The sequence below is a fragment of the Ursus americanus genome, chromosome 28 (assembly GCF_024610735.1).
Source record: "Ursus americanus isolate L20-20 chromosome 28, mUrsAme1.1.p, whole genome shotgun sequence".
Lineage (NCBI taxonomy): Eukaryota > Metazoa > Chordata > Mammalia > Carnivora > Ursidae > Ursus > Ursus americanus.
The window spans coordinates 37,312,762-37,331,277 of NC_142154.1; the positions used below are offsets into that span (position 1 = coordinate 37,312,762).

At 51.3% G+C, this 18,516-nt stretch overlaps 1 protein-coding gene across 1 annotated transcript; it reads left to right on the plus strand.

The window, feature by feature from the left end:
* Positions 1–2: 2 nt before the first annotated feature.
* UBAP1L (ubiquitin associated protein 1 like) lies at positions 3–18,105 on the plus strand. Its single transcript, XM_045810662.2, has 5 exons — positions 3–136; positions 5,045–5,674; positions 7,563–7,769; positions 12,245–12,346; positions 13,279–18,105. The coding sequence occupies exons 1-5, from the start codon at positions 17–19 to the stop codon at positions 13,411–13,413; spliced, it is 1,194 nt and encodes a 397-aa protein (XP_045666618.2). The 5' UTR covers positions 3–16; the 3' UTR covers positions 13,414–18,105.
* The last annotated feature ends 411 nt before the right edge of the window (positions 18,106–18,516 follow it).

Sequence of the window (18,516 nt, forward strand, 5' to 3'; positions counted from 1 at the left end):
ACACTCCTCTGACAGAATGAATGCCCTTGATGGCGTCCCCTTCAAGGTGCCCAATGGCTTTGTGATAGGCACAGAGCCCTTTCCTGGGCCAGAGCTCAGCGTCTCAGACTGCAGGGAGCTTCTGCTGGGTTCTATGGTAAGTGTATCTCTGTCCGTCTATCTCGTCTCTGGGTCTGTAGATCTAATACTGAGACTCATGGGCCTTGTTCCTTGATTTTAAAGGGCAGCAAGGCCAGGGCGCCTGGGTGGTCCAGTGGGTTAAGTGTCCGACTCTTGAGCTCAGCTCAGGTGTCGATCTCAGGGCTGTGAGTTCAAGCCCCAAGCATGGAGCCTACATACATACATACATACATACATACATGGCAGCAAGTCCATCTCTGGCATATTCTAGAAAGTTTTGGAAATAACCCAAGGGGAAAAGGTGTCTTATGAAAAAGGCTGATGGCCTCGTGATGGGGATTATTTGGTGGGTCTTATTTAAGCTTAGGATAACAGGAAGCTGCCTATAGGAAGTGGCTAAGAGTCATTGCAAGGATACTCCAATTCATCTTTTCCCTGTCAGCCTGCTGCCATGTCTAAAATTCTACCATTTAGAATCACTCCTGTGAACTAAGACACTATCTCCAGAATCCTCTGTTAAAACACAGTTACATGGGACACATTGGAAGGGCTTACACATGTGCCCTGCAGGCGCCCTTGAGACACCCCATGCCCCACAGCTCACATACATACGCACCCAGTGTATGCGGTGGTGTCGCACACCCTCAAGATAAACGTGATTAGTTAAATTCCAGGAGAGTCAAGTTTACTTGAAGGTTTAGGGGGAAACCTATTGCATATCTGTTATAACACAGATCATGAGATAGGATGCAAAATTCACATGAATTTTTAAAAATGAAAGAACAAGATTGCAAAAAAACTGGTGTCGGGCCTCTCAGACTCTCGTGTGCTCCTTCTCTACTGTCTGCAGGGTACTTTGTAAAAAATTCTGAGGATCTAGGGCGGCCCTCACTCACTTTGCACACGAGGAACCTGAAGTCCAGAGGAGGGAAATGATTTGTCCAAAGTTAGCGGCAATGGCAAGACTAAAACCCAGGTCTTAACTCCGAATCGTTGCATATTAGCTAAGAGCGGGATTGGAGCATGAGACCCTGGACGGGTAATGTTCCAAGGCAGAAAACCGGGTTGCAGGAAGTCAGGTGCAGAAAGTACAATCCACGAAGGAGGAAGGGGCTTTAGGGGCTTGAGTGTCTTGGGGGCCCAGGAGCAGGAGACTCCGTGCCATTTTGCTTTATCTGCAGACCCTTAGGACCAAGGTCTCCAGAGGGGAAATAAGTTCTGGAAAACTCAGAGCGCAGAGTCCAAGGGCCCATACTCTGTGGGGCAGGAGCTCTCACTTTTCCCAGACAGCCTGAGCTGTGGGCCCGTGTCGTTGGGAAGAGGGATTCATCCGACTAAGCTCCAGTGGAGGCGGATTACCACAGCTTCTCCCTCCCTGCTGAGCTCAGGCCAAGCCTGGAAGAGGCTATCCTGAAAGTTACTTCTCTTAGAAGCAGAACTGGGCACCTTTCTGCCGAGTGCATGTCTGGTGTCCTGGCCCCGGTGCTGAGCCGGGCTCCGCCCCCTACTCTCAGCGAGGGTGTCTGTACTCCCTGGAGCCTGTTTCCCTGCCTGGGCCTCCATTTCTTTCACTGCAGGGCCAGTCTAACAGACAGAGAAGCATGAGATTCCAAGTATGCTTTGCAGCCTCTCCTGGTAGGTCCTCTTGAGCTCATCGGGCTGTATTCCCAGTGTTTGGAACTTGGCATACATTCTCCCATAACAACGACGTTCTAGATAGTGGCTAGATTACCAGGTGAACCTACGGGGGTGTAAAGGGAAAAAGTACTAACCACAGCTACCATAAGTGAGCACCTGCTGTGCACTCGGCCTGTGCGTAGGTGCTCTGTGTACGTTCACTCTTCTCTCTCAAATTTATCGATAACCCTTCTAGCAGGCGTGTGTTCCTACCCCATGGCACAGGAAACCAAAGCTCCCGCCCAACCGATACACTTGTGAGGGACACAGCCAGCTTTCCAACACGTGTCTGTCAGACCCCAAAGCCCATATCCACCCTATCCACCCTGCTGCCTTCACCCTTCCTTCCACACTTAAAGCCTTGGCAAGTCTGTGTTTTATTGTTTCATAGTTTCCCTTTAATAGTGAATTGGCCTAACAACAAAATATTTTTAGAGAAAAAATACATTCACGTAGTTTAAAAATGAAAAAAAAAAAAAGGCTTATGAAATGGTATAGAGCAGAGATTGGCAAACATTTCCTGTAGGAGACCAGATGGTAAAAACTGGCAATTACTCAATTCTGTTGCTGTAGGGAAAAGCCATAGTTCTGGAAAGGTGTGCGTGGGTAGGGCTGTAGCCAATAACACTTAATCTACAAAAGCAAGGGGGGTGGTCAGTGTGGCCCACAGGCAGCTTGAAGGCCTCGGGAGAGCAGACAGCCTCCCACTGACACCTTCCCATCTACCTAGGTCCCCAGCTCCACCCCCTTGCTGGGGATATCTGTTCCTCATTTTCTTTGTATTCTTCCAGGGGTGCTCATGTGTGTAGAGACAAGCAAGTACAGCTATTTCCTCCCCTTTTACCCCAAAGGTAGCATTTTATATACACTGTTCTTCCTGACTTTTTTACCTAATGTATTTTAGATCTTTCTATATCGGTACATAAAAAGCTTCATCAGTTTCATTTTTCACTGTGTAGCATTGCATTACATGGGTATATCGTATTTTCTTGAATGGGTGCCCTCTTGATGGACACCTGGGTTCTTCCCAGTCTTTCGCCACGACGAACAATGCTGCAGGGAATGACGATATGCAGATGTCCTTTGAATTTGTTTCAGTGTTTTTCCAAATTGCGCTCAGTAGGGCTCATACTGATTTCCATCCCAGCCAGCACTCTCCAAGAGGCCTCACCCTCCCCACCCTCCAACAGTGTCCGAAGACTTCGGATTTTGCCGAGGGGTAGGCGGATGGGATCTCAGGGTAGTCTCGATTTGCCTTTCTCTTATCATGAGTGACGTCGAGCAGCTCTTCCTGTGTTTAGAAACCGTCCGTATGGCTCTCTTCTGTGGACTGTACATATCTTTTGCTCATGTTCCCCTTGAACTATTGGCCTTTTTCCAGTCTAGTTCTAGCACTTTCTATATTAGTAAATTTAGCCCTTTGTCTCTGATGTGAGTGCTGTTGTCCCCCCAGTTTGTTCTTTGTCTTTGACCTTGCTTCTTGTGGTGTACTTGCCATGCAGATTTTGCACATGTGTGTATCTGTACGTTTATGGCTTCTGGAAGGGCTTTCCCCACTTGAGGTTATAAAGCATGTCTCTTCGGTTTTTTTCCTGGTACTTTTATGGTTTCATATCATACATTTGAATTTTTGATCCTTTTGGAATTCATCCTTGTGTAACATGAGAATAGATCAACTTTCTTTTCTTCCAGCTAGCTAACACCAATTATTGGCTAGTCCCTCTTTTCCCCATTGCTTGAGATGCCACCTTTATTATTTACTAAAGCCCCATAGATATTAAAGTCTATTTCTGGACTTCCTATTCTATCCCCGCATCTATGCCAATACCATAGTTTTAATTATTGACATTTTCTAATATATTTTACAGCTAGTAGGGCCAGTCCTCCCTATTTATCTTTTTGTGCCCAGAGTTTTTCTGGCTGTTCTGATTTGTTTGCTTTTCATACGAACTTTAGAATCATCTTGCTTAGTTCCGTAAATCATAAGTGTTGGTATTTGTTGGGTACTGGTGTCTTTTCATCCCCTGAGTCCCGCCAGCTATCTCTAACCCTCCTCAGTCTCTTTCTCTCCACGTCTGCCTCATCACCCCTCACATGGTCTTTTTCCCTCTTCTGTCCTTCACAACCTGCCTGTTTTGCTCCAATCTCTTCATTCAACCATTTATTCTGCACATACTTACAAACTTCCACCCGGTGCCAGTCCTGCCTGGGCCCTGAGGACGCAGAGAGGAATAAGACAGTCCCTGACCTCAGTCAGGGAGCCATGCTGGAACAGCCAAGTTATGCTCCTCTCCCTAACCTAGGGTCATGTCAGGAGAGGGGACAGTGCCTGTGATCTGAGTGTCCAAGGATCTTTCTGCCTCTCCTTCCCCTCACAAATACCACTTCCCTCAGCTTTGTTCTTCCTTCTCTGGCCATCACAGAGCATTGAAATTGCCTTTTAAACAATTTGACATTTTTTAACGGAGTTTTGTATTTCTGGTTCTTATTTTTAAAGCTAGGCAGCAGATGAACATTTTATTTTTGACTCATTTCTAAACTCTCAAGTTAGATTATTTATGTGAACTCCAGACTGCTTTTTCAGGTGGCCTGATGTGGAGTCGAGTGTCAGGTGGACAGAGGAATCCCAGCTCAAGCCGCTCAACACCAATCTGACCTCCAGCAAATTAAAGATTCTGGCCTCATTTTCATAATCTGGAACTAGAAATAACACTAGAACGTACTAAGTAGAGTTTAACAGAGGTTAGTGATTTTTACCTTTCCGGGCCTCAGTGTAACCTCTGATGGCATCAAAGGGGAAGGGGGCAGGTAGTATTCCATAGGGAGGTTTGTGTGCCTCCGTGGGCCTCCAGGGCTGAGTGCTCACTGGCAAATGGTGCTGGCTCAAGTGAAAGTTTCTTTGCTAAGAATAAGGTTTATTGGAGACGTTTAAAACTGCTATTGTTCAATTACATACTGAATGGCAAGGGAACTTAGATATTGGATTTCACTACATTTCATTCTACTAACCTATTCCTCATTATGTCCTCTAGGCAGAGTTAACCATTCGGCTGTTACTGATGTCCATCGAACCCAGCGCTAGCTAAAACTGGGGCTGAGGGTGGGTGGTGATGGAGGCCTGGAGTTCAGAAACTGCCCAGGCCTGGCAAGTTTTTGGCTGAACAGGTTCCCTGGAGGCCACGGGGTAGGGGTGCGCCCCTTGGCCCTGGTTGGGGCCTGAGAACCTCATGTCGCCTTCTCCTCGCAGCACGACTTCGGCCTGGAGAGGAGAGCGCTCTTCTGGGTGGAGGCTGTCGTCCGGGGGCCCTGCCCGGTCCAGTGCGACGCTACGGGAAAGGCATCGGCCCCTCCCGCCTGGCTCCTGCTGGTCAGCCCGGAACCCGAGCTAGTGTCCGCACCTGCTGCAGACACGGGCCCTGAGGCCGGACCCCAGCAGCGGCTTGACCAGGAGGCGCAGAAAGAGGAGGAGGACGAGGAGGAGGAAGAGGAAGAGAACCAGGGAGAGGCCCACGACGGGGAAGAAGCCGCCTCTGCCGACGAGGAAGAGCCAGGTCCCCGCAGCCCCCTGTCCAGCTCCCCTGCGAGCCCCGGCCCCGGCCACCCCCGGTGCTCGCTGGACTTGCTGCGCGGCGTGAGGTCGGAGCTGGCCGGGGCGCGGCGGCGGCTCTCCGAGGGCCGGCTGGCCGCCCGCCCCCGCGCCCTCCTGCACCGCATCCGCCACCGGGCGCTGAGCCTCTGCCCCAGCCCCGCGCCGGGTCCGGGCCCCGTGCCGCCCGCCGGCCCCGCGCCCCCGCTCGCCAGCGCCCCCGCGCCGCCCCCGCGGCCCTCCACGGCCGGCGCCATGCCCCCGCTGCGCAGCCACAAGCCCACGGTCGCGGTAAGGAACCTGCCCGCTCGGCCAGGGCCGCAGCCCTGCAGCAAGGCCCCCCGTAGTCTGCGTTCCCAGCCTGGTCCGCGGCCCTCGTTCCCCCCTCTCCCCTTCTCCCTGCCTTTTCCTGTTCTCATCTGGCCCCGTACCGTGCTGTCCTTCCTGTGGCCCTTGGCCTGGACTAGTCCCTGCTCAGAGGCCCCGTTCCCTGTTTCCCGCTGCGTCCGTTTTGCTTCTATTAGGGCACATGTCACAAGAATCGTGATTTTCCAGTACCTGTCTTTTCCCATGCAGTATGAATTCTTTTAGGGCAGGGATTGGAAGGCCTTCATTTTTGTTTCCAGGGCACCCAGCAGCAGATTGGCCCCTAGGGGGTGCTCAGTGAATGTCCGTTGAATGAATGAAAGTGACTCAAATCTAGGGCTCCCCACAGAGCGAGGCTTCGCGTAGGGCGGGTGCGCTCAGGCTCAAACGATCCTCCCTGAGCAGTTATTTCCTGCTGGGCTCCCAGTTGGAAGAGACACTCACTGAGGGAGAGTTGGCCAAGGGGATGTGGGAGAAGGCAGCGCTGTGTAGTAGTGGGAGGGATATGTGCTGAGAGAGGGCACAGTTCTTGCAGACTGGGAAGGCTTCAGGACAGATCATGTGCACGGGGAAGAACCGGGAGCAGAAGTGAATTTGAAGTGAATTTGAAGTGAAACCAGTGAAGCTTACGCCTCATACCCCTCGCTTTGCCTCTTGCAAAGCCTTATATCTAATTTTATATTCATAATTGTGTGCCTTTTTTAAGAGGCCCAAATTATGCAGGTACCGAACTCCTTCAGACCTGGATCTGGAGCAGATGGCGTGGGTCAGGGTTGAGTGCCAGAGGTGACAGTCGGGCCCAGCTTTCTGCCCCCTACAGTCAGGCCAGGAGATACAACAGAATAAGGCCCAGGTGAAAATAAATCCAAAAGACAGACTAGAGATCTGGCTCTGCCCACCCCCGGGTGTGTGACCTTCGGCAAGTCACTGAACTGCTCTGAGCTTTCCCTTTTCTACCTGTAAAGTGGGCCACTTTTCCTCACACAGTTGCTTAGAGCAAACACAGAGAAGAGGCTCTGTAAACTGACAGGCCACGCCACATCCAGGGCCAGATGCTGATGCCCGGACGGCTCTTCCCTGGTCCGGATGAAATTTAACTCTAGCAACAACCCTGTGGGGGTAATGGGCCCATGTTCTGCAGAGGAGACAACTGAGCCAGAGAACAGCTAAGAATCATTTTTAAGGTTGCAGGAGTAGACTCGGATCCTAAGATTTGAATGTTTTCCGGTTTGGGGGTCAAAAGCAGACCCTAGGGTAAGCTCATGACAGGAACACCCCTGAAAAGATAGGGATGGGTGGACAATTCATGTCGCACATGCACATTCTGCCCCAGGAGCCAGAGCAGCAGCTGGGCTTTCCTTGGGGAGAAGGGGACAGGGGGATCTGCTCAGGGTTGGCAGATGGGTGCTTCTTTATAGGGAATGGTCAGGGGGGATGCTGGCCAAACTGATTGAAACGCCTGCGAGCCACCCTCCTTACTCTAAGGCCTGCGTGGGCTCCTCAGCACACAGCTGGGCCCAGTCCCTACCCTGCTCCATGCCCTGCCAGGCCCCAGCCCAGCCAAACTGAAAACGGAAGAAGATCCACCCCTGCTCCCCCTCTAAAGTGTGGGGTAAAGAACCCCGAATGTGATTCTGAGTAGGACTCAGGTCCCAAATGTGTGTTGCTTACCCAGTCATTAACTTCTCTGGACCTCAATTTTGATGTCTGTAAAATGAGACAATAGGATGGACCTATCATAGTTCTCTTGTGAAATGATGTCCTACCCCTGGCTCCAGGGGTAACGGACACATCCAGCCTGTCTGTATTTCAGTCCCTCAGCCCGTACACCTGCCTGCCACCTGTTGGGGGGGTGCCTCAGCATCTCAGCGCCTGGGGATCACACCCTGCTTCTGCGGACCTGCTGTCCGCCCTGAGCCAGGAGGAGCAAGACCTCATCGGGCCAGTGGTCGCCCTGGGGTACCCCCTGCATAGGGCCATCGGGGCTCTGCAGAAGACAGGGCGGCAGAGCCTGAGCCAGGTAGGTGAAGGAGGGGCCCCGAGCTGGGGGGCTCTGGGTCTGGAGCCAGGTGAGTGGCCAAGTTGTTTTTATCTTTAACTTGAAAAAGTTTTGCTTCCTTCTCTTAGAAGCAGAACCTTAGCCTGGCATTCGTTGTTGAGGGTTATGAGCAAGTTTCTAGACCCTAATGCTATTTTCTCCATAAGGGTTTATCAGGAATCCCCATGCCCATATGGAGGGTTTTAATATTCTACTCCTGTCCCAGTCTCTACCCCAAGCACAGGGGGCTGGAGCTTTGGGCAGCCAATAATCTCTCCACAGATACCCAACAAAACTTTCTGCAATGAGAGAGATGTTTTATACCTGGGTTGTCCAATACGGTAGACACTGGCCTTTTGTTGAAATATGGCTAGTGCGACTAAGAAACTGAATTTTTAATTTTACTTAATTGTAATTAATTTAAATTAAAACAGCCACATGTGACTGTTGGCTACCATAGGGATGGCAGAGCTCTGCCACTTCCCTCAATGAGCAGTTTATCCATATTCATAGCCGTCTCTTCCTCTTTTGGTCTACCCATCCATCCATGCCATCTAGTCCACAGCGTTTACTGGGCACTTCCTAGGGCTCCAGATGCAGCTAGGAGCTATGGGGGAAACCTCCTCTTGGTGGAAGGGACTGCGAAGACTTTATGACCATTCTTAGTCGAGCACTAGGGTTTCCAATAATCAGCAAAGGCTTCGTGGGGGTGCTGCATCTTGAGCTGGACTTTGAGGATGAGTAAGCTCTGAATTTGAAGGAAGGAGGAGGGATGATATTCCAAGCAGGAGGAACAGTGTGAGCAAAGGAGTGGAGGCAGTAAGGAGGGGCTCGGGAGGCGCTGATCTGACCAGTCTCGCTGGAGTACGCGGTGCATGAAGCAGGCTGGCGGGAGATGGGACAGAAGGGGGATTGAGGGCAGACTGAGGGTGCCTTGAAGGCTGGGCTGAGAAGTTTATAAATGACCCACTAACAAAAAGGCAGGCATGGAAGGGTTATGAGTAGGGGCAAGGAGGTGACACTGAATGCCACTGCCTGAACCTCCCTTCCCCCACCTGAAGGTCACATCCCACTTCCCATTTCTCTCTGAACGTGTGGGCTTTTTTGGTTAGAAAGCTGAGCTGCAGGTATCAAAAGGTCCCAGGGTGGTTGGCACTTAGTCCTTTCTTCTGTCTCTGCCCCGTCACCATCAGAGGGCTTGGATACTGGCTCCACAATCACTGGTGACTGTCATGTGTTGGGTCCGTGAGGTCCAGAGCTGCCTGCTCCTGGATAAGGGAGGGACAGAAGGAGAGTGACTGACCGGAGCTGAAGCAGGACGTGCTGCTGCCAGGTTGAGGAGGAGGGCGGACACACCTGGCTGCCCCTCCCACCCTCTCCTGCTTCTGCTCTCCTCCGGCTTCAGCAATCTATGCCTTGTCCTGGAGGAAAACTTCCAACACGGCTGCTGACATTCATCGAACACCTTCTTTGTGCCAGGCCCTCAATCTGAGAATATTTGATCAGATCTTTTCAATTCTGCAAGGTTGCTACTACTGCCCCACTTTGCAGATGAGGAAACTGAGGCCAAGGAGATTCATATAACCAATGAGCGGAAGAACCAGAGTTGAGGCAGGTTTGACTCTGAATCTTTGTTGCATGGTGCTTTTCTCTCATTTTCTGTGTGAGAACCTTCCAGTGAAGCACCCCAGGCCGATCTGAGATTTAAGAGTAGATCTAAAGTTGTCCCCACCTTCATCTGATGCTGGAAGCCAGGACCTGGGCCAAGAAGCTGGCCAGGAGGACTGTGAGGGACTGCAGCCACAGTGGGGGCTCTGACATGACCCCCAGTCCTTTTAGCTCCTGTGTCAAGGCTGAGGTTTCAGGCCATCACTGTGGGGGGCTGAAGATCAGTCAGAGCCAACACGGGGCACTGGCCTCCCTGTGGGTGGGCTGGAAGAATCCCACTGCATCAGGAACATTGTGTTTCCAGATATGCACTGACCACCAGCCTGGTCAGGATCTCTGGGTGGCCCTCTTCCATGGTGGTCAGTCAGGTGCCAAGCCCTGCGGTGTGGGCCTGAAGGGCCACTGAATGACTCCACCTGCCCTCCCCCACCAAGTGATTATCCCTCTATTCTGTGACATTCCACCACTAAGTGAGCAACTCCTTTGGGTTCAGATTCCTTCCCCCCTTAAAGCATATACACTATAGTAAACTTTTTTTGGCCAGAAATTATTGACAGATGGCCCAGGAAGGCGAGCCTCAGGTGACAGAGACAGAGCAGTTAGAAGAGCCGGGGAGAAAGGCGGTACAAAAGATAAGCTCTGCCCATCATTCCTTCCTTCCACAAGGATTGACGTCCCCACTGGCTGCCTACAGGACAGCATGGGTGGCATGTGTGAACATCCACAGGCCAGGCCCAGACTAGGTGTGGGACTCCAGGCACCTCAGGGCCCCTCTTTGAACCTCACTTTCCCTCTTTGCAGAATGGAGGGGGATATGTGTTTTTAATCAGTGGCTGCTGAGGGCCCCATCCTGGGGTGTAAAGATGACATCCTTACCCACCCTGGGGCCTGAGGCAGACCTGGAGGCTTCGACAGTCTCATAGGCCCAAAAGCTGACCGAGCATCAGAATCTCTGCAAGTGTAGGTCCCCAGGACCTACTCTGGAGGATCCCAGTCAGTGGATCTGGAGTGTGCCCAAGGGCCTAGCACGTTAAGGATCTGAAGGTGGTTCTGACATGGGGTCTACTGGTGTGGATTGAGGTCAGCCGTCCCTTGAGTCAGTGGTTCTCAGCCTGGGCTGCCCAGAATTACGTGAAGAGCTATAAAAGTCCCAGTGCCCAGACTGCCTCTGAGACCGATTACATCAGAGCCTCTGGAGGGAAGCATCAGTGGTTTCTGGGTACTTGTGTTAGAGCTCCCAGGTAGCTACGGTCCACACCAAGGCCAAGAACCTTCGCTGTGTTTGAACCAAGAGGCTAAGGGAGCAGCCACCATCCACTCTTGACTTGCTCTTGTTTTCACTTTTGGAAATCCTGTCTACTTTCAAGGCAGCTCAGAGCCGCTCCTCTAGCACTGGACCCCCGAGGGACAAAGCCGAGAGGTCAGGTGACCTAGGCCCTAGTCCTGGGTCCCCGGGCAAGCTGCCCACCCTGCGTGGACCTGTATCTTCCACTGCGCAAGGAGGGCTGGGCTGGGTGGTTTACAAAACATGCTCAGAGCAAGGTCTAGGCGCCTGAGGCAGGAGCACGGGGCTCTGGCTCCCCTGCTGCTGCCCCCACTTCTCCCAGAGCAGCTCCACCTTCCCATTAGTGTTGACGCCTCCTGATGCTTGGACAGCTCAGAAGCGAAAGCAGTTTGAAAAACATTCATCTGTATGATCCATGCGTCCTGCCCAGCTCTGAAGCTCTGCAGAAACCTCCCTGTTTCTTCTCCACCTCTGCCCATAATTCTTACGGTCTGGAGCCTTCATTTGGCATTGACTCTAAGTCTTGCTTTGGTTTGCCTGGCGCTCAGGATTTCCCATATCTGGTTCATCCCCACCCTAAGCTTTGGGCACCTTGAAGGTCATTCTTAATTCGTCTTATAAACGCAGCATACATTTATTGCGCTCCTTCTGCCTGCCGTGCTGGGTGCTGGGGACACAGTGGTGAGCAAGAGACAGCCCTTCCCTCGCTGAGAGAGAGAGGAGAACTACAGAGTTGTACGTGCTGTGACGGGGGAAGCACAGTGCTATGCGAGCAGCAGGCAAGGCCCCCAGTGGAGACCGCGGCAGAGGCTCCCCAGGGAAGAGGGGTGAGGCTGGCCTTGGCCAAAGGAGTCAGAGGTGCAGAGGCCTGGGGTGCTGAGGAGGTTGCTGAGGCCGCTGACAGGGGCAGGGGGTAGGGCTTTGGGCCCCGGTACTTCGTCCTGAGGGCAAAAGCAGCTCCTGGTGACTAAGCACTGAGTGACCTCAACACGTTTCCAGCCCTGTGGTATCTTCCTCCGTCCTCCTCCCCTTTCCAGCACCGGGGCTCACGCGATCCCGGATGGCAGAGCTGTATGGGTCTAGGGACAGGGTGGGGCTGCCCAGGTGTGGGTGCTGAGGAGGCTGCTTCTCACAGGTGGGCGCTCTGTAGGGAGGGTGAACGGACTGGGACGCGTGGTGGTGGGGCGCCCGTGCTTCCGGCCGGTGCCCTCCCCACCTTGGGTCTGTGAACACCTTCGCTCACCCTGACGGCCCTTTTCCTGGATTACAGCCCCCAGCTGGGGACAGTTAGTAAGAACTTGCTGTCTACCCACCCCCGGGTCCCCCGAGGACCACTGGCTCACAGGGTCTCTGGGGCCATATCATGTGTGGTGGGTTGACTCGTCAGCCTGGTCTAAGCTCAGGCCTTGCTGAGGCCCCCAGGGCGCCTCCTGTATCCCATCTGCTGCCCCTGCCACTGTTCTTACTGGCCCCCCCCCACCACCGGGGCCCCTTTCTGGCCCAGTTTCTCAGCTACCTTAGTGCCTGTGACCGGCTGCTGCGACAAGGCTACGACGAGGGGCTGGTGGAGGAGGCCATGGAGATGTTCCAGTTCTCCGAGAGCCAGGTCAGCAGGCCCACCTGCCTGGGCCCAGGGGGACGAGAGGGGGGGATGGGGGTGCACACGAGCCTAGTGTGCAGGGGCACACCCGTGCCAGATCCAGAGCCTGGGGGCCTCAGGAGATGGCCTGCTTGCTGAGCCCTGGGGAGGAGACAGCCCAGGGAGGTGAAGCATGGGAGGGGGAGGAGAAGGGGTAGGGAGGGAAGCAGGAGGCAAGGCTTTTGCATTATTTAGCCAAATCAACACACAACTATTATTGAATGCCCACTCTGTCAGACACCCAGAGAGGAGCCACGCATGGCACAAAGATACATAAGCTCTGCTCAGGGAGTTTGCTGCCTACCTGGAAACCCAGAAGGCAGGCAGCTGTGGGCCCAATGGTACGTTCTGAGTGCCAGCATACATGACCTGTCCACAGTGTGCTGTTGCCCCAGGCTCTGCTGGGCGCTTCTCCACAGAGGCTGAGGCAAGGACAGAGGGCGGGGAGGGAGGCCAAGGAGGAGGGAGGGAGGAGAAGCAGGGACTTTTCAGGCACTGGGGCCAGAGGAGGAAGGAAAGTCGAGGCTGCACTGCGTGAACCTTTGGCAGGGTTTGGGGCTTGGGCAGAGACCCCAGGTGGTGCATCCTCGGGGCACCAGTATGCAGCCTCCTGCTTTCTGCCCAGTCCCCGAGCACCAGGAGTCAGGAATGAGCTGAAGTGAGGGAGTAAAGCCAGGTTGGAGCCAGTGGCCAGGCCGGGCACAGGAAGGGAGGTCCAGGCCTATGTCACCCTGAGGTACAGGAAAAAACAGCGGGTGCTGCCCAGGATCAGGCTTACCTGGCTTGGGAAGTCCACAGCTTTGTGGGAGTAGATACGGTAGGTACCAGGGAGAGGGCTCCACAGGGAGGTGGCTGGTCTGGCAGAGTCCCCAGCACTCTCTCTGCTTCCCCTTCCTCAGGCAGGGGAGTTCCTGCGCCTCTGGGAACAGTTCAGTGACATGGGCTTCCAGCAGGACCGGATCAAGGAAGTGCTGCTGGTCCACGGCAATCGCAGTGAGCAGGCGCTGGAGGAGCTGGTAGCCTGTGCCCAGTGAGCACTGGCGTATTCCATAATGCCTGTGCATCCCAGTCCTGGGCCAGACCTGGCAATCCACATTAACTGTGTTATTAAGACTGCAGAAGAGGGGCACCTGGCTGGCGCAGTCAGAAGGCCATGCAGCTCTTGATCTCAGCGTTGTGAATTTGAGCCCCACGTTGGGTGTTGAATAAACTAAAAAAAAAAAAAAAAATTACACGAGAGTGACGCATGCCTATTGTAAAAATGCAAACAGTGCCAAAGGTGGAGGTAAATACTGTAGGGGAGGCAAAACTTTACCCATTTTAGGTTTTCAGCTGGGGCTCCTCATGGAAAAGATGGATTAAGGAGAGAAAAACAGTTCATTAATGCATGTAGCACACAGCATGTGGGAGAAACCTCAATGAAAAGTAACTCAAAGCAGCAGTTAGAACTCTGGCTTGTATAGCATCTTCAACAAAGACCAGTCCATTTGTAGAGAGATGACAGGACAAAGCAAACCGGTTTTGGGCTTCCAGGAATGGCAAGCTGTTGGCGGAGGGGGAGGTGTAAATACAAGGAAGCGAACCGACTGAGTAGGTTTGTTGGCAGATCCCTCTGGAGCATGTCTGGGCTGATAAGAATCTATCTCCAGAAAAGGAGAATTTATACCTTGCCTTTAGGCAAAATGTGGGGGAGGGTAGAGTGAGCTTTTTTCCTGCATTTGTTGCTTCTTAATTACCTTCACCTCAAAATAAATTTTATGTCAAAGAGGCATATTTTGGGGTGACATTCTGGTCTCTTCCAGTACTAAAACAATCAGCTGAAAGAGTTGAAATCATTGCCTCTGGGGAGGGGCAGATGGGGGAGTAGAGACAAGGAACTGTGTTTTTTCATCCAAGCTCTTGTAAAAACTACCTGTATTTGACTCTTTAAACTATATTCACTAGTAACTTTGATTTTAAGAATATTAAAACAAATAAATAGTGGGCAGTTCTTTTCAGTCCTGCAGGCTCCTGGTCTTAATGTGGAAAGAACATCTAACTGTGGTTCAGAAGACCTAAGTGCTTACTTTGTTTCTGCTGCTGACTGGCTTAAGGCCTCTTTGGGCCTCAGTTTCCCCGGGAAAAGTGGAAAGACTGGACCTGGCTGCCATCCATAAGAATTCCCTGAAGAGTTTGTTAAAGAGGCCCAGGCCCTACTCCTGGGTGACCTGATTTAGAAAGTCCAGCTTGGCAGCCCCAGGGACCTGTTTTGTTTTTGTAAACAGCTCCCTGGGGATTTTTTAAAAAATCTGTTGTTGTTGTTTTATGATTGCTTTTGTTGTTGTTGACCTCTGTCACCCATTTCTCCCAACCACTAATCTGTTCTCTGTCATCTATCAGCTTGGGTTTTGGGTTTTTTTAAAAAGTTTTTGCTTTTTAGATTCCACATATAAGAGAAATCAATCATATGGTATTTGTCTTTCTCTGTCTGACTTATTTCACTTAGCATAACACCCTTGAGGTCCATCCATGTTGTCTCAAATGGCAAGATTTCATTCCTTTTATGGCTGGATAATACCCCATTGCATATATAGACCACAGTTTCTTTATCGATTCCTCCATCTGTGGACATTGGGGTTGTTTCCATGTCCTGGCTGCTGTAGATAATGCTGCCGTGAACATGGGGGGGCATCTATCGTTTTGAGTTAGTGTTTTTGTCTTCTTCGAATAAACATCCAGAAGTGGAATTTCTAAATCATACGGTAGGTCTGTTTTTAATTTTTTGAGGAACCTCCCTACTGTTTTCCACAGCGGCTGCCCCCATGTACATTCCCACCAACACTGTACGAGGGTTCCCTTTCTCCGCATCCTCGCCAACACCTGTTATCTCGTCTTTTTGCCAGTAGCCATTCTGACAGGTGTGAGGCGATAGCTCCTTGTGGTTTTGATTTGCATCTCCCTGACAATTAATGCTCTTGAGCATATTTTCATGTACCTGTTGGCTATCTATATGTCTTCTTTGAAAAAAATGTCTATTCAGGGCACCTGGGTGGCTCAGTGGGTTAGGCCTCTGACTTCAGCTCAGGTCATGATCTTGGGGTCCTGGGATGGAGCCCTGTGTAGGGCTCCCAGCTTGGCGGGGAGTCTACTTGTCCATCTCCTGCCCCTCCTCCCACGTGTGCGCATGCATACGCTCGCTCTCTCAAATAAATAAAATCTTTTAAAAAAAAAAAGAAAGGAAAGAAAATTTGTTCAGATCTGCCCATTTTAAATTTTGTTGTTGTTGTTGTTGGGTTACGTGAGTTCTTTATATATTTTGGATACTAGCTCCTTATCACATATATGATTCACAAATATTTCTCCCATTCGGTGGTTGCCTTTCGATTTTGTTGATGGTTTCTTTTGCTGTGCAGAAGCTTTTTATTTTCCACGTGTTTTTGTTCTTTTTTTTTTTTTGCTTTTGTTGCTTTTGCTTTTGGTGTCAGATTAAAAAAATCATTGCCAAGACTTATGTCAAGGAGCCCAGCACCTGTGTTGTCTTCTAGGAGGTTTATGGTTTCAGGTCTTCCAGTCTAATCTTTAATCCATTTTCAGTTAACGTTTGTGTAAGCTGTAAGATGGCAGTCGAGTTTCATTCTTCTGTATGTGGTGGTCCCATTTCCCTAACACCATTTATTGAAGAGACTAGACTGTCTTCTCCCCGTTGTATATTCTTGACTCCTTTGTTGTAAATTAATTGACCACATATGCATGGGCTTATTTCTGGGCTCTCTGTTCTGTTCCATTGATCTGTGTGTCTGTTTTTATGCCAGTACCTCTGGGGATTCTTCTTCTTCTTTTTTTTTTTTTTAAGATTTTATTTATTTTTGTGAGAGAGCGCGTGCGCATGAGCAGGGGGTGGTGGAGAGGGAGAAGCAGACTCCTGCTGAGCAGGGAGCCCGATGTGGGACTCGATCCCAGGACCCTGGGATCATGACCCGAGACGAAGGCAGAGGCTTAACTGACTAAGCCACTCCGGCGCCCCATCCTCCGGGGATTCTTATTCGATATATTGGGCCCACGGCCAGTGTGTGTGACCCTCAGGGCCAGCCGATCTAGGCCTTCTGCTCTGACAGCCTGTCAGTCTTTCCTCATTTGTGGAGTGGGCAGTTTGGGACCAGAATTGTCTCCAGTCACCGCAGGCCTGCCCTCTGGAGGACCCAAGAGACTGAGGGCACCAGTTGCGGGAGCTGCCCATGACTCAGGAAAGCAAAGGCCAGAGCCAAGACACCAGCGCCCTTGCCCTTCCCAGCTGGCCTTGTGCAAAGACCTAGAGCGGTTACCAGAGAATCAAGACCTCTCAACCTTCTCCACCCAGCGAGCAGGACTGGACCTGGAGCTGAGGCCTATAGAAAACCAAAATCTTCATGTTTTTCATGGCTTCAAACCAGACACCTTCTCTGAAAGTGTAGTGAGGACTTCTGCAGGCCTATCCAGGCCTAAACAGCGAGTCTGGGACCAGAACCTAGGACTCCTCAGGTCTGTCCAGCTCCTGGGTGCTTTCCACTAAGCCTCAATGCCTGCCAACTTGAAATCACACAAAAAATATGCTTTGGCCCTAAAACTTGCTTTGAATAACTTGCAGGCGCTGCAAAACTATTTGAGAACATTGGCAAGGCGGCATAAAGCTGGTCAAAAATAAAACTGCCCTTGAAAAAGAATAAAATTCAAGTTCAATTTCTAAAAAGCAGAGTTCAATCCAAAGCTCTCTGTGTTTTGATTAAGGTAGTCTGGCCTTGGTGTGCCACTCGGTTAAGTCCCTTGACTAGAGGCGACCAGTTGGCAGGCTCCTCGCTCACCTTGCAGGGGCTTCCCCATGCAGCTCCTCCCGTTCTTCTCGCACCCGAGCCTAACTTCCCATTCCTAGGAAACTATTGCTTGATTTAAAATGGGGCATCAATGGGCACGTAAATTTAAAATATTTTTAGGAGGTAGAACACTAGGGTAGTTAAAGGCATGGGCTCTGAAGTTAGATCTGAGCTGAAACTATAGCCTTTATCATTAGCTGTGTGACCTGTGTGCGTGTGTGACATTTTAAAAGTCACGTATCCTCTGTGTGCCTCAGTCCCTCATCTGTAACATACGGACACTGCAGCTTCCCAGATGGCATGACTGAAGGAGCTAGCGCGCAGGAAGCTTGTGGCGGGGCGTCTAGCAGCTATTTGCTTATTTACATAGATTTATACCTTGTCTTGGTTCTAGAAGCACTGCTACCTTTCCTCTGATCATCCTCTCATCTCCCTCCTCATTGTTAAGGTTAACACATCTCTAGCATTTATAATCGAACTCAGAAAACCTTGGGGAATGTCCCCCTTCCTCCCGCCCCTATGCTTCAGCCTCTCTGGTCAGCAGGGTTTAAGGATGCCACAGCAGAGGATTCTGGGAGTATCTTGAGAGGAGGACAGTCCTTACAGCTGATACTGAGGGTCAGGTGACCATACTGGTGGCCCCCTAAAACAGCAGCAGATGACACAGTGGCTACCTGAAGGCAGGGTCTAAACAAGATGGCCCTCAGAGAGGAGGCCAGGAGGATGGTACCAGGGGGGCAGGTACCAGGGCACCAGGGGGCAGACCAAGGCCTGGCCCAAGGATGCGGAAGGAAGCAAGTTCTGCCTGGGCTCTTGCTGTCACTTCTTTCCCCTACACCCAGTCTCCTCTTCTGTCCCCACCACATTCCTTGGGAGGCTCAGTGCCAACAGATTGAAGAAGGCCTCCTGACTCTGACGGGAGGTGGCGGGGGTGGGGGTGGGGGAGGTTGTCTCATTCACTATTTCAGGCTGAAATCTCAAGTTCTTTGCTTCCGTTCCAGGGGGATGTGCACATTGCCCTCTAGCTGGCTCACCCTCTGCCTCCTTCTTATAAGGACCTTTTGTGATTACATCAGACCCACCTGGCTAATCCAGGATAATCTCCCATCTCAAAAACCTTAACTTAATCACATGTGCAAAGTCCTTTTTACCATGTAAGGTAACATAATTCCAAGGATTAGGACATGGATGTCTTCAGGGGACCATTATTCAACGTACCACAGAGGGGCAATGTGTAACCCAAAATAATACGTGACTAATGGTGGAATTTCAAGCAGTCACATAAAGAAGTTTTGTTGTGTTTTGCATTAC

Coding starts and splice junctions, on each gene's coding strand:
- UBAP1L (XM_045810662.2), top strand. CDS start 17: ATGAATGCCCTTGATGGCGTCCCCTTCAAGGTGCCCAATGGCTTTGTG. Junction 7,770..12,244: donor GGCGGCAGAGCCTGAGCCAG/GTAGGTGAAGGA, acceptor TTTCTGGCCCAG/TTTCTCAGCTACCTTAGTGC. Junction 12,347..13,278: donor TCCAGTTCTCCGAGAGCCAG/GTCAGCAGGCCC, acceptor CCCCTTCCTCAG/GCAGGGGAGTTCCTGCGCCT.